The following is a 14,068-nucleotide window of genomic DNA, read 5'->3' as shown; positions in this document are numbered from 1 at the left end:
CGTTAGTGAGGTCAGGATGTTGGATGATCACCACCCCAACTCATCCCAAAAGTATAGGCTGGAGCACCATCCATCCTTCCAGAGAACAAAGCTCCACTGCTCCACAGCTCGATGCTGGGGCCTTCGTGCCCCTCTAGCCCACACCTGGCATTCGGCATGGTCCCAATAGGCCCTTTTTTTTTTTATGTGCTCCAGAGAGTCCTATTCTATTGACCGTGCTTCTCTACAGGGACTAGACCAGCCTAATTCAGCCTTATGCATTCATTATAAGGGGTGTCCACAAACATTTAGCTAGACACGGGGTCCTACCGTGTATGTTAAAACTGTGCCCCAAATAAACCACTGTAAGGCAGCAATGGCTGTGGTGTAGCGTTAACCCTGGCTCTCCTAAGAGTTGCCCTGTTCATATTGATGGTTATTTGGTGTCTAACTTTCTCCTTCGTGTGTCTCTTGCCCGCGGGCCACTGCAGTGAACAGTCTTGGGCACTAGAGAGCAGAAACAGCGCGGACTCCGTCTCTCCCGCTCCATCGTTAAACTCCGCTGAGGAAGAAAAACACAGCGGCCACCACTCAGAGAAAATGGCCGACGTGGAGATGGATTTACAAAGCGAGAGGCTGAATAACGGGTAAGAACATCGCCAACACTATCGCTGAGCGGACAGGCACTGCGGGACCGTTCCCCCTTCACTCAGTTAGCTACAGCTTAATGGAGATTATCGGCCTCCACTGGAAACTCGCACAGCTCTGTCCTCGGTCTTCTCGTCTGCTAACGCGAGCAGGCTAGCCTGTTAGCATCGCTACCCAGCTAACCGAGTTAGCGCTAGCCTGTTTAAACGACCTTATGTAGCTAAGTGTCAGTTTAAGCGTGGAGCTACCGCAAGCGACCCGAAAGCGTCTGCTTTATAAGAGCTCTTGCTCTGTAAAGTATAGATAGTATTTGTGAGGTGCTTTATGTAGTTTAAACCCCGGTTATCTGGGCTGTGTGTGTAAGGCACGTTTCCTTGTGAGGTAGCTAGCTAGCTAGCTAAGTAGCTAGCAACCGTAGCACAAACATTAGCCTACCCCGACACACAGCAGCTGTAGCTAGCTGTAACGTTCACTGACTACATAGCTAGCAAGTGCTACTTAACTATCATAACTTCTGCAGATGGCTTTGTTGAAAAGCAGTTAAAGAGGTCCTATAGTGAAGTTAAAGCCCCCTTAATCCTTCGTGGTCTGTGAAATACTGGAGCGGAGCTGGAGACCTTGGCGGCCCAGTGAAACCCTGCCGCTGGGTCCACACGTGTGGAGCAGGTAGACTAAACAAAACCAGCCTGTGCACCAGCAACAGCGAGAGGCTCGATCATTTAGCTCTGGACACGTTGTTTCTTGTGAGGCAAGAAGTGGAGACCCACACCGACCGGCCACCTGACTCGAGACACTCGCACCACACCTATGGACTTTGCAGAGGGATTGTTTTTATAAGGTTCTCTATAAACCATCTGGATTTGATGGGGAGTTAACGGCACTAACACCGACCGGCCACTTCATTAACACCACCTGCTTGCTTCTGCTTAGCTCTGTTTACCATATAGGAGCACTTTGTAGCTCTGTAATTACAGACTGCAGCGAACAGTGAGGACAGCTGAGAGAATCATCGGTGCTTCTCTGCCCTCCATTCAGGACTTGTTCTGCTCAAGAACCAGAAAACGGGCAGAGAAAATCCTTACGGACCCCTGGCACCCTGGGCACAACCTCTTTCAGCTGCTCCCGTCTGGCAGACGCTACAGAACTGTGTCCACTAAGACTGTCAGACTCAAGAACAGTTTTTACCCTCAGGCCATCACCTTCCTCAACAGCTGATCGCCATCATCAGCTATTGGCCATAGATACTACTGATAAACTCATCATGTTCATCCTACAGTTACTGCATTACTGCACCATTACTCATTTCTCACATGTGGACACTGCTGTGGTACACAATATTTCGTCTGTACAGTGTTAAGTACTGCTATTCTGTTAATAACACTGTAAAGCACACTGTATAGAAATGTCCTCGTATAGTCTATGTATACGGTGTATAGCATTGTTCTCTGTATATTGTGTATTGTCTGTAAATTACATGTAGAGTAGCTGTATATTGTTAATACTAGAGAGACACAAACAGCCAGAAACAAATTCATTGTGTGTGAACATACTTAACCAATAAATCTGATTCTGATCTGTTTCTCTGCATACTTTTAGCCTCCTTTTACCCTATTCTTCAAAGTTCAGGGCCACCACAGAGCAGTTCTCAGTACTGCAGTGCTGTTGGAGTTTTTGAACACTTTGTCCACTCTTTTAAACACGCCTAGTTGGTCCACCTTGTAGATGTCAAAGACAGAAGCTCACCTGTTGCTGCACAGATTGTGTTGGTCATCCTCTAGTCCTTCATCAGTGGTCACAGGATGCTGTTGGTTGGATGTTTCTCAGTTCAGCAGTGATGCAGCACTGCTGTGTCTGATCCACTCGTACCAGTGTAATACACACAAAGGCATCACCACCAAGTCAGTGTTCCTGCAGTGCTGAAAATGACCCGCCACCGAAATAACACCTGCTCTGTGGTGGCCCTGAACTTTGAAGAATAGGGTGAAAGAAGGCTGACACAGTATGCAGAGAACAGTGAGTGGACACCAGACAGTGAGTATAGAAACAATGAAGGTGGCCTGTCTGTTTATACAGAAACTTCAGTTGGTAATATTGAGGTGTGAAATGGCGCAAATATAATGCGTCCATTCTTTAAGCCATTTTCATGATACAGATTACAACATTTTGACCCACAAACAATGCACCAGTAGTGCTAAATTTATAAATTATCCAAATCTCAGTGCTGTGGATTTTGAGCATTTCTCACATTGTGCTATGTTGAATACATTGAAACAAGACTAATAGAACTTAGTTACAGCCACAGAATATTGTTCTTTATTTATTAACAATATAGAGACAAACATGTTGTATGCAGTTTATTAGATTAGTGGTATGTCATCATATTGCCCACCCTGTAATGAGGGGACTGCTTGAAGTAATGACTTTGCATGACCTGTGCATTTAATTACATAGATTTATTTGTTAACATAAACAAAGTTTGTATGCATATACTTATTTATACTACTACTTTTGTTTATTGTTTGCATTGACAGGAAAGAAGATTTGGAAAGTCCAGAAAAGAGTGGGAATGAAAATGGCGACATGTCCGAGGAGGATGAGGAAGAGGAGGGCGAGGAGCAGGCTGAGGTGAATGGAGAAAACCGAGACGAAGGCTCTAAACATCACAGCAGCAGCGGTAGCAAACATAAGAAGAAGAAACACAAGCACCGTAGCAAACACAAAAAGCATAAGCATGCTTCTGAAGAGGATAAGGAGCGCAAGCGCAAACACAGACACAAACATAAGAAGCACAGGCGCAAAGAGGCAGCTTCTCCTTCTTTGGGAACTGCCAACAAGAAGGCTGAGGATGTTTCCCCTTCTTCTGAGAACCCAAATGTGGACGACCGGGCTCTGCTGGAGGACCTGGAGAAGCAGCGAGCTCTGATTAAGGCTGAGCTGGACAGTCAACTGATGGAGGGGAAGGTGCAGTCTGGTATGGGTCTTATCTTGCAGGGGTACAACTCCGGTTCTGAGGAGGACGGAGAGGGGCAGAGGGCGCGAAACGGAGAGCAGCGGCAGAAAGGCAGTGGGGGCAAAACACGCTCCCCCAGGGACCAAAGCAGCAAAGGAGGCAGAACCAGACGGGACTCTCCAGAAACCACTAAAGCGAGCGGGAAGCGTCGCAGTCGATCCAGAGACAGATCAGGGAGGGACAGCAAAGCCAGCAGGATGACCAAAACCAGCAAAGAGGTGACCAAGGAGCGCAGCAGATCTAAAGACAAGAAGCGTTCCCGGAGCCGGGACCGATCCAAAGACAGGGGAAGAAAATCCCAGTCACCGTCTAACCGGAGACGTTCTTCTGCAGAAAGAAAGACCGAACAGAAAGGACGCTCTGAGAAGCGCTCCTCCCCTCCGCGAACAGAGGAGAGACGAACGCAGGAGCAGGCAGGCCAGCGGTCAGCATCACGCCGAAGCCGCTCGCGGGATCGAAGATCTCGCTCAAAAGATGCCCATCCTGTCCGGTCAGAGACGGACAAGGAAAAACGGCCGGGGAAGTCCCCTTCAAAAGATGCCTCGTCAGGAAAGGAGAACCGCTCACCACACCACAGGCGGGCATCAAGCCCTCAACGCCGCCGCAGTTCATCTCCCCGTTACAGAGAACGTCTGTCTCATCGACCGCCTTCAGGCTCTACGGAGCGGGGCTCCAAACAGAGTCACTCCCCCTCTAGAAACAGGTCGCCGGTCAGGAGGGCTCGCAGCCGCTCAGTTGAGCGTAGGAGAGACTCACCAGCCAGGTAGGAGCTTTTATTTCGTCTGTAACAAGCATACGGTCATTGGGGTAACTTGAAACGATAATTCCATGTTTTACTCTATAGGTAGGATAGTCTATGTCCTGCAAGTGCAAGGTCTCAGTACAAGTGGGCCGAGGACAGGAAAATGCATAAGTATCAACAAACATCAGTTAGATTATGCTACCAGCATGCACCAAACACATTGAGGCTTCATGTTGCAGCCCTGAGTACACTGCCTTCTTTTCTGTTTTTTTGGTTAATGACACAAGTGTGACAGCTCTATGTTTTTGTTGATCACTCTTGTAACATTTGGCCATTGCATTACTGATTTGCAAAAAGCTGCTGTACTAAAAATTTGATTCCTCTAACAAATCATTACTTTTTTGAAGCATTTTGTGGAATGTCCTGACCAACAACTACAGAACTTTCATATAAGCTTAATGAACCAAGGCATCCTGATTTTGGTCAAAAATATTTCTCATTCCTTTCCCTTTTTCCATAATGTGTTCACTAATGGTAGTTTGTACAGTAACCTATAGCTAACTCGATCTTTTACTTTAGCTGCATGGTTAATGTCTCTTGGCTGCTCTGTCCTGTGGTATTAAGTAGGATCAGGTCTATTTTTAGTTTGATATCGAAGTGGACAGCTGCCACCTGAAACTGGATCTTCCCCTTGCCAGTTTGATTGATGTTACAATATTTTCAGTTGTCCTAGTCTTGCTGACCATTCAAAAGTGAACATTAATGATACAAATGCTTTTTTGTGCCATACATAAAATGAATTTGTCCAACTGTCAAAACCTATACTTATACTACTGTATTAGTGATTTTGGAGTTGCCAAGAGCTTGTTTCTTACATTTTTTGGGTTCAGTATGTTTCATTTTAATTCCTATTTATTTTGCTTCTGGCAGATTTCTGTTGTGTAATATGCAGAAGAGTATTCCCTTCTTTGCTGGACCCTTGTTGTTTCTACTTAATCTTTTGTCATTATCAATCAACTTTGTGAATGGTCAGCCTGTCAGTGAATTGTCAAACGTGAAGAGTAACTCCTGTAATAGTGATCTGCAGTCTTGCAGAATAGTTAGAGCTGACAATTTACTGAGATTTCCATTGCTTCCAGGAAGAGTACTGTCCAATTCAGCTTTTTACTGGGCAGTTACAGTGCAGCGAGTTGCTACAGGTTTTTCCAAGATTTTCTATAATTAAGGGCACCTGCGATGTTGACTGGAAAATTAAATAGCGCCGCTCTTCTCCTGGAAAGTCACATGACTGAAGTTTGGTGTTTTTCCTGACTTATCAGATGTAATTCTACTCATCATTTGAGTTGAAGTTGATATTTTGGAGCAAAATAAACACTAAACACTCACTTTGGGGTCTGTACGTTCTGGGACTATAATAGGACTTCATTCTTTTTCAGGAAGCGCTCTCGTGCAGATGGGATCGGGAGGTCCCATGATTCGAGCCCAGTGAGACGCAGGATCAGTCGCTCACCACTCAGAAGAAGGTCTGTGTCACCACGGCGACAGTCTCGCCCTTCACCTAGAAGACGGAGCCGATCTCCTTTGAGGCGAAGGTGAGGGTGTGAAAGGACAAAACGCAAGAGACTACGCTCATAAAAGCGTTCTATAGTAGGAACAACGTTGGTGATGAGACAAATAAGGGGCACACTGACTGACTGACTGGCTCCTCTGAACTATTTTCCCCCACAGATCCCTTGAGAGGGACCGGTTTGGCCGTGCCAGACCTCGTCGCTCTTTCTCTAGGGACCGTGAGCGCAGGAGGAGGCGAAGCCGAGATGAAGACAAGTTCAAAGGAAGCCTATCGGAGGGCATGAAAGCGGACCAAGACTCCTCCTCAGAGGAAGTGTGAGTAGGAGTTATGAGCGTTGACTATTGAGTGGGATATGTACAAGAATGGATAGACTTTATGTTCTTTATGCAGGGACTGCAAAAATATGCAGCCTGTGAGGTATCTATGTAGTCCATTGTAGTCTAGTACTGAAACCTTGCAGTTACAATAAATCTGTGATTCCTCACTTTTAGATCAAAAGCAGCTAACTAAAAATTTTACTTTTTTTTTCCTCAAATGGCAACTTGACAGAAGGGTTAGTTGTACAGTGTAGTAGATCTGACAGTGTAGACAAAATAGTTAGAGTTTGTGACAAGATTAGAAACAATTGTATGTAATCTCACCACATTCCAGTTTTCTGTTTGGTGAGATTTAAAAACGCTTATTCTGGTGGGTGATTTTGGTGCTTATGGTGTTAATGTTTTCAGGATGGAAGATTTTGATGCAGAAGAGGAGGATGAAGAAGCTCTGATTGAACAGCGACGGCAGCAGAGGCTGGCTATAGTACAGGTAAAACGCTGCCAAAAACATGGAAGAGCATGCCAGGTCTGACCATATATAAAGCAATCAATTTGGGTTTTAAATGTATAGGGATGTTTTCAAAAAAATGTGACAGCTTTTTCTTCACTTAGACACTCTGAGTGAGGTGATTTTATGTTTATTTTTAACAGAAATTAATATCTTTGCCTCTCTCTACCTTGTACTTCAGAGGGGAAGCATTTTCCCTACAAGCCAACATTCCCAATACAGTGCTTTATAGTGCAGTAAGCGAACAATCTTGTGATGTTTATAACCTGCTAGGTTTAGAAAAGCACATTCTAGTTAAATAGCCACAAACATGGTTTAGACTTTTATGGCTCTACCACTGTTCACATGTGCTTTTTAAATCGTTCACATTGCTATTGACTTTACTGGCCTGGGGAGCATTAAGTTACGATCTGAGCCAAATGAACAGCCTTCATGCCAACATGTAAAGAATAGTTCTACACTTAAGGCAAGACAACCAAATTCACATTTTTAAATTTAAATTAATTTTTTAATTTTAACCCATCCATGCAGCAAACACACCCTCCAGGGTAAACGCACGCAATGACTGTGAGCACAAGTGCCCGTAGCGGTGGGCAGCCATTGATGGTGTGCCCGGGGAGCCAAGGGTGAAGGGTCTTACTCAAGCACCCAACAGTGGCAGCTTGCCGAGCCCGTGTGTCGAACCCACAACCCTGTCATCAATAGGCCGGAGCTCTTAACTGCTGAGCCACCACTGCCCGTTTTGCTATAAAGACACTAAATCCCACAAAGTTCATTTTTATGAGATGCTTTGTTACAAGAAGTCAGTTGTAACTCCAGCAATCTCTGTTGAACGCTTGTCCATTATCCTGAATGCTAATGTTCAGTTGTTACTTCTAAATCTCCTAACCTGCTGTTCTCCCTTATCCGTTACTCTTTTTAGAAATACAAGGCAGTAAATGAGGATAGCAACATGGGTTCAATGGCTTCAGAACCCAGCAGTCCTCAGAGCAGCACACGAAGCCGATCACCCTCTCCAGATGATATCTTGGAGCGGGTAGCTGCTGATGTGAAAGAGTACGAGCGTGAGAATGTGAACACGTTTGAGGCCAACATCAAAGCCAAGCACAACCTCATTGCCCAGGAGAAAGAGGGTAGGTGCTGCTTCAGGGGGGCCCCTAACACAGCTTAAAAAAGCTTGTATGGTCTCATAATGATGCAAGGTCAGGTTGTGCAGTGTCTTATCAGATTTGCCATTGGGTGGGTAGGTAGGCTAGAGATAGTTGGTTGTAACAGTCTAAAAGTAAGAGGGAGGGGGCTGATAATTACATTAAAAATTGCACCAGAACAAGTAAATCAGCTACTATTCATAAATCTATAAATATCTGAAGTTGCTTTAAATTGATGTTAGTTTGAGATGAAAACATGCTTTATTATTCTTATGTTTTCCTGCAATCTCAACGTTACATTGCTGTCTTTGCGTTACAATGTCTGTTGGTTACCTTAATAAAAGGATGTTAAAAATATGTGGTATATCAGTGTACATGTGTAAGTAATTTTTTTTTTTCTTTTCTCCTCCCCAGGAGCCAGTACAAAGAAGCCCACTGCCCCTGACATGTTCACGGAGTCAGATGACATGTTTGCTGCAGACTTTGATGTAAGTGTGACAGTTTATTACAAATAAAATTTTTAAATCCCCTTCTTTCTGTCATATGTTTGTATACAAGGTCTTCTTCCTTTTACCCCTTCGATCTGTCTACAGAGTGCCAGGCTCAGGGCTGTGGGCTACGGAAAGGACTTCAAAGAGAACCCAAATCTCAGGGACAACTGGACTGATGCTGAAGGCTACTATCGTAAGTCCATGTACATTGCACAAATCTCTCACTGAGAACAAAATAGCAATACAATAGCAGTGACAACATGTGTAATGGTTGCTAGCTGTTCTGTGTGCAAACCATGCAGATTTATGGGAAGTGTCATTTGTCCCTATTAAATTAGGGATGCTAAAATTTAGTCCACCAAACTTTTCAACGGTCAAAGTGACACATTTGGTTTGCAGCCTTAAGAACAGTTTAAGCAATGTTAGATAAAATAAAATAGACAAGTGGTTTGTAAAACCACTTTTTTAAAGCCAAGTGTCAAGCAAGGATACTATGCTCAACAGCTTTACTACAGGTTGGATAATGCTTGAAAACATTATTTCACCCAATAGACAGTATTTGAATACAATAGTTGAACAATAATGTATAGTAAAGGTTTCATTTTACCACAATCACCCTCAACTTGTGTTTGATGATATTATTGGTCTTGTTTTTTTTATTATTATTATTATTATTATTAATTGCATTTTTGTATTATAATTTTTCTCTAAGAAAATGAAATCGACCCTTAGCTTTTTTTTTTTCCTCTCTTTCTTCTCCAGGTGTAAACATTGGTGAAATGCTGGATAAGCGCTATGACGTCTACGGCTACACAGGGCAGGGTGTCTTCAGCAACGTCATCCGAGCCAGAGACACTGCCCGCGCTGGCCAGGATGTGGCAGTCAAGATCATTCGCAACAATGAGCTAATGTAAGTCCTGATATGTGAATGAACAGAGGTTTATCATAACAGTTTTGTGCATAATATTTTTTTGTTACCATATTAAAAATGTTTGTGTGACCTTCCTACTAACAGGCAGAAGACAGGACTGAAAGAACTGGAGTTTCTGAAGAAGCTCAACGATGCTGATCCTGATGATAAATTCCACTGCTTGCGCCTGTTCAGACATTTCTACCACAAACAGCACTTGTGTTTAGTGTTTGAGCCTCTTAGGTACGAAACTGTGTATACATGCATGCACCTCTATGTTGAGTGCATGTGCATGTTACATTTACTTAATCGTTACATGTACAGATAAATATGTCTCTTTTCTTCTCTTACTCACTCCTCAGTATGAATCTGCGAGAGGTCTTGAAGAAGTATGGGAAAGATGTAGGACTACACATTAAGGCTGTTCGTTCTTATAGCCAGCAGCTGTTTCTGGCCTTGAAGCTTCTAAAGCGCTGCAACATCCTTCATGCTGACATCAAACCCGACAACATACTGGTGAGCTTAAACAGGGCTGCATAAAACCTCTATATGCTGCGTTCAGTTTTATGTTGTAAGATTGTAGTAAAAGAAAGCAGTTTGACCTTGAGTTCATCAAGATGTTTTATCACTGGGAAGGGTTAAATTTTATATGAAACTAAAATACTAAATTTCCCTATGTCTCCTCTGTATGCCTATCAAAGGTGAATGAGTCCAAGACCATCCTCAAACTGTGTGACTTTGGCTCAGCATCTCATGTGGCTGATAATGACATCACACCATACCTGGTCAGCAGGTTTTACAGAGCTCCTGAGATCAGTAAGTTCAGCTTGAAAGAACTCCATACATAAACATGCAATTCATATGTATTTGTGTAGCGCTTTTATATATATATATATATATATATATATATATATATATATATATATATATATATATATATATAAACATTTGTTTATGTACATGTAAATATATGTGGTGTTTATGTTGTTTTGTCATTTTCATTATTTATTTTATACAAAGTATTAAGTGTTATGTATTTCTTCTTTTCTCTGTGCAGTCATTGGAAAGCCATATGATTATGGAATTGATATGTGGTCAGTGGGCTGTACACTTTATGAGCTCTACACCGGAAAGATCTTGTTTCCTGGCTCCTCCAATAACCACATGATCAAACTGGCCATGGATCTAAAGGGCAAGATGCCCAACAAGGTCTGACCTATTTATTAAGGTTTTTGTGTTGGTATTTCTGTGGGGTGTTTAAATGATATCACAGTGATGGTGAATATCTGTGTTATGTACTGTCAGTTTATTCTTTTTTTTGTTTGTTTGTTTTTCAATATCCATCCTTAGATGATCCGGAAAGGCCTGTTCAAAGATCAGCATTTTGACCAGAACTTGAACTTCCTGTACATAGAAGTGGACAAAGTGACTGAAAGGGTTTGTTCATCTAATGCAGTCTATTTGTCTATGACATCCATATCATAACTGACGTGCCAGAACATTTGGGGGGGGGGTTCAATCAATGTTAGTGTAAAAAGATTTTATTCCGAATCATTCAGGACTGTTTCTGTTAGTCTATTTATAATTAAAGTGAAAAAAGTAAGAATGGAGATGTTGTGTATGGTACAGTAATGATCTGGTAGTAATAATGATTAACAGTGTAAGTTGGCCATTCTTTATACAGTCTGAAACTTGACAAATCTCTCTCATGTTCTGTCTTTGTACAGGAGAAAGTGACCGTAATGAGCACTATTAACCCCACAAAGGACCTCCTAGCAGACATGATCGGCGGACAGAGGCTCCCTGAAGAGCAGAGGAAGAAAGTGATGCAGCTGAAAGATCTGATAGACGGCACTCTGATGCTGGACCCAGCCAAGCGCATCAGCATCAATCAGGCCTTGCAGCACCCTTTCATCCAAGAAAAGATCTGACCTTTTGTCACTATTTGATCTCTGATCTTTTTTTTTTTTTTTTTTTTTTTTTTTGACCTTCCACTGGAAGTGTAGTGGTCACACCAGTCCTCCTCCTGGAGATCTGTCACCCTATGAAAGTTTAGTTGCAGTCCAGATCTATCTGTCCTGATCCACTTAAGCTCAGATGGGTATGATTGAGCTTACCTCAGTTAGTTATGTTGGAAAGGAAAGGAACTGAACTGGTGTGGGGAGCTGATCTGCAGGTGTAGGGTTGGTCACTACAGCACTGAAGTCAGAGCTGTGATGCTGGTCCCGGACCGAACCAACAAAGTCCAACTGCAAATGTTTGGAATCATTGAAGACTTATTTTTATTCCATTTTTTTGTTTTGTTTTATGAGCAACTTTTTGTTTCCCCATTTGTTGATTACAAACTGTCCATGATGGGTTTTTATTGTAAATAATCCATACATAATTACATGTGATCATTCACACCGGAATGAGTTGTTTTTTCTGCGGCTGTTGTTAGGTTTGGACTTTGCATCTTATTTAACTTCAAATATGGTTGGCGTTTGACGGGGACCTGTCAGCAGGAACAGCAAAGTCAGGCATTAAAATGGTAAGACAATTGATTAATGCCAAACAGCTCGATAAATCCCCTGCATTGTAATGTGGTCCTGTGGGTTTACTGTGAATACAGTCCAGATTTATAGTCCTTTAGTGGCGAACGAAACTACATGCTTTGGAACGTTTATACCACAGTTTTACCTGACTAAATGCTCCAAGCACATACCTCAAAGCACGCTGTTCATGCTAGTTAGACATCACTAGCGTAATTCATTTGGTCAGCCAGTTAGAAAGCCCATCATCTTATTTCTCTGTGATATGGTAATGGATTAGCTTCTTCAGGAAGGCTTAAAAACAGAAGTGTTAGAAGCTCCTAAATCTCTTTTGTCCTCGCTCAGCAATGCTCTTGTCTTTTGGTACCTCTGAAACTTTTCAGATTTGAGAGTTGTGCATAGGGGGGGGGATCTCATGCTTCTCATGCTGGTGTCCTCAAAAGCAAGGTCTGTTTTACTTGGCTTTTTTGTCTTCTTGAATTGCAATCTGAACTAAACCTCAAAGGCGAGGCACTACTTGGATTAGCAAAATTTCCAATCGACCAACATTTATTGTGCTCATCTAGCACCCTTGACTGAGGTAATTTCCTAATTGCCATGATCCTCATGCTAGGTCAAGTGTGAAGGAATACAGAAAACGCAAACTGCAGGGCATGAGTTTTCTGGGACTAACCACTGACCTTTAGCTTCCTATAGTAGTCTTAGGAGGTACTTCAAAAAATAAGTACCTTGAGCTGTAGTCCAGGATAAAATTAAGGATAGTGTCTACTGGACAGTCTTCAGTTTTGGCCTCAAAGTAGCATACTTTGTGACAACCCCATCCTGTATTTTCTTCATTGCTCTAACACACTTGAGACATGTATGTTTTAGTAAAGAAACCACTAAAATGTGTTGGTTTACAAGAGAACGAATGGGGGGGTGGGTCTAAATGTTTCAGCACATGTTCTTCCTTTCCACTCCTTTCATACCAGCAAATAAGACCCACAGTAATAATTACCATCAAAGCCATTATGGATGGATCAATGCTGTTCCTCCAGCTGTTGACTGATGCACCTGTATAGCTCAATAGACCATAGTGGTTTACGTCATTGACCAGGTAGTTGATCTTTGTGTGTTCTTTTGTTTTATTCCGGAGTCTTGGACCTGCATCCACCCTGTGCAGGTAGAATTATTCTGAGTAGGATTTCACTTAATAATTAAAAAAAATTCCAGCTAAACTGTCCCTTATGTTCTACAGGTCAGTCTTGACTTTTGTCTTGTCTGGTGAATGGATAAGTTCTGTAGGAAAGGCTCCCTGGTGGACGAGAGCAAAAGGAGGCCCAAAGTTCTAAAGTTAGCCCATTTTAAAGTGCCTCCCTTTGAGTCTGGACAGGAAGAGTCTTTGACATTGGCCCTGACATTCATTTCATGTTGTAAATATTTCTTGGTTTTGTTATGCAAAAAGTCAATGTTAGTTGTTTTGGGGTTTTTTTTCTTACAGGAGAATAAACATTTTAGAAAAATGCTAAACTCACAAGATTGGGTTGTAAAGACAAACATACAAAATACAGCACCTTGAGTGTATCATGACTTTTATTAATAAAATGTTTCATATCTTTGAATTATTCTTGTTCTATAAAATGTGCAGATTTTACTACAAGTTCCTCCAAAAAGGATGGAGATCTTCTCTACTGATCTCTTATCAAACAGAATAATGGAGCTGTAAAGTCTTCATTTGCCCAAAGAAGCAAAGTCAACACCTCCTTGGACAGCAAGACCCCAAAGTAACATCTGAATACAACGGTAACAACAGATCACCTATATGCATTTCTTAGACCATTTGTTCTCAGTTCTGGTCCTGGGGTCCTACTGACCTGCACAGTTAAGCATCTCCCCTGCTCCCAATGCGCCTCATGAGTAGAGTTGTTGGTATACCATGGTATGAAAATCAACCAGTATGATACCGTGTGTGTTTGCTTAAGTCCAGTGTTTGGGGTGGGCCTGGGATGCAAATGAATGAAGAATTTTTCCTTCTGTAAATTTGTCATTTTGGAGATTTAAAATGGCAGATCGTTCTTGAGACAAGGCAGAACATGCAGGACAGTGGTACTACAGAAGTGAGAGTACTATATTAATTATGATCTTTCACCAAAACATTGATTTTTATGTTAAATGGAAGAATAAGTAGGTTTGTTTGGTCAGTTGTGCTCCAGGACAGGAGTTGTTCATATTCTC

The 14,068-nt window shown here is 42.4% G+C and overlaps 1 protein-coding gene across 1 annotated transcript; it reads left to right on the top strand.

The window, feature by feature from the left end:
- Positions 1 to 528: 528 nt before the first annotated feature.
- prpf4bb (pre-mRNA processing factor 4Bb) lies at positions 529 to 13,455 on the top strand. Its single transcript, XM_072691136.1, has 15 exons — positions 529 to 626; positions 3,159 to 4,400; positions 5,816 to 5,971; positions 6,108 to 6,263; positions 6,675 to 6,756; positions 7,697 to 7,907; positions 8,337 to 8,410; positions 8,516 to 8,606; positions 9,176 to 9,323; positions 9,429 to 9,566; positions 9,686 to 9,839; positions 10,025 to 10,139; positions 10,381 to 10,532; positions 10,674 to 10,760; positions 11,051 to 13,455. The coding sequence occupies exons 1-15, from the start codon at positions 580 to 582 to the stop codon at positions 11,252 to 11,254; spliced, it is 3,057 nt and encodes a 1,018-aa protein (XP_072547237.1). The 5' UTR covers positions 529 to 579; the 3' UTR covers positions 11,255 to 13,455.
- The last annotated feature ends 613 nt before the right edge of the window (positions 13,456 to 14,068 follow it).

This window comes from Salminus brasiliensis, chromosome 1 (genome assembly GCF_030463535.1).
Source record: "Salminus brasiliensis chromosome 1, fSalBra1.hap2, whole genome shotgun sequence".
In the NCBI taxonomy this organism is placed as follows: Eukaryota; Metazoa; Chordata; class Actinopteri; order Characiformes; family Bryconidae; genus Salminus; species Salminus brasiliensis.
Note: the sequence above shows the minus strand (reverse complement) of the source record. Positions and strands in the feature narration are given on the sequence as shown.

Excerpts from the sequence above, each read along its gene's own strand:
- prpf4bb (XM_072691136.1), top strand. The coding sequence starts at position 580 with ATGGCCGACGTGGAGATGGATTTACAAAGCGAGAGGCTGAATAACGG. Across the intron at positions 627-3,158 it reads AGCGAGAGGCTGAATAACGG|GAAAGAAGATTTGGAAAGTC; the intron begins GTAAGAACATCG and ends TTGCATTGACAG. Across the intron at positions 9,567-9,685 it reads TTAGTGTTTGAGCCTCTTAG|TATGAATCTGCGAGAGGTCT; the intron begins GTACGAAACTGT and ends CTCACTCCTCAG.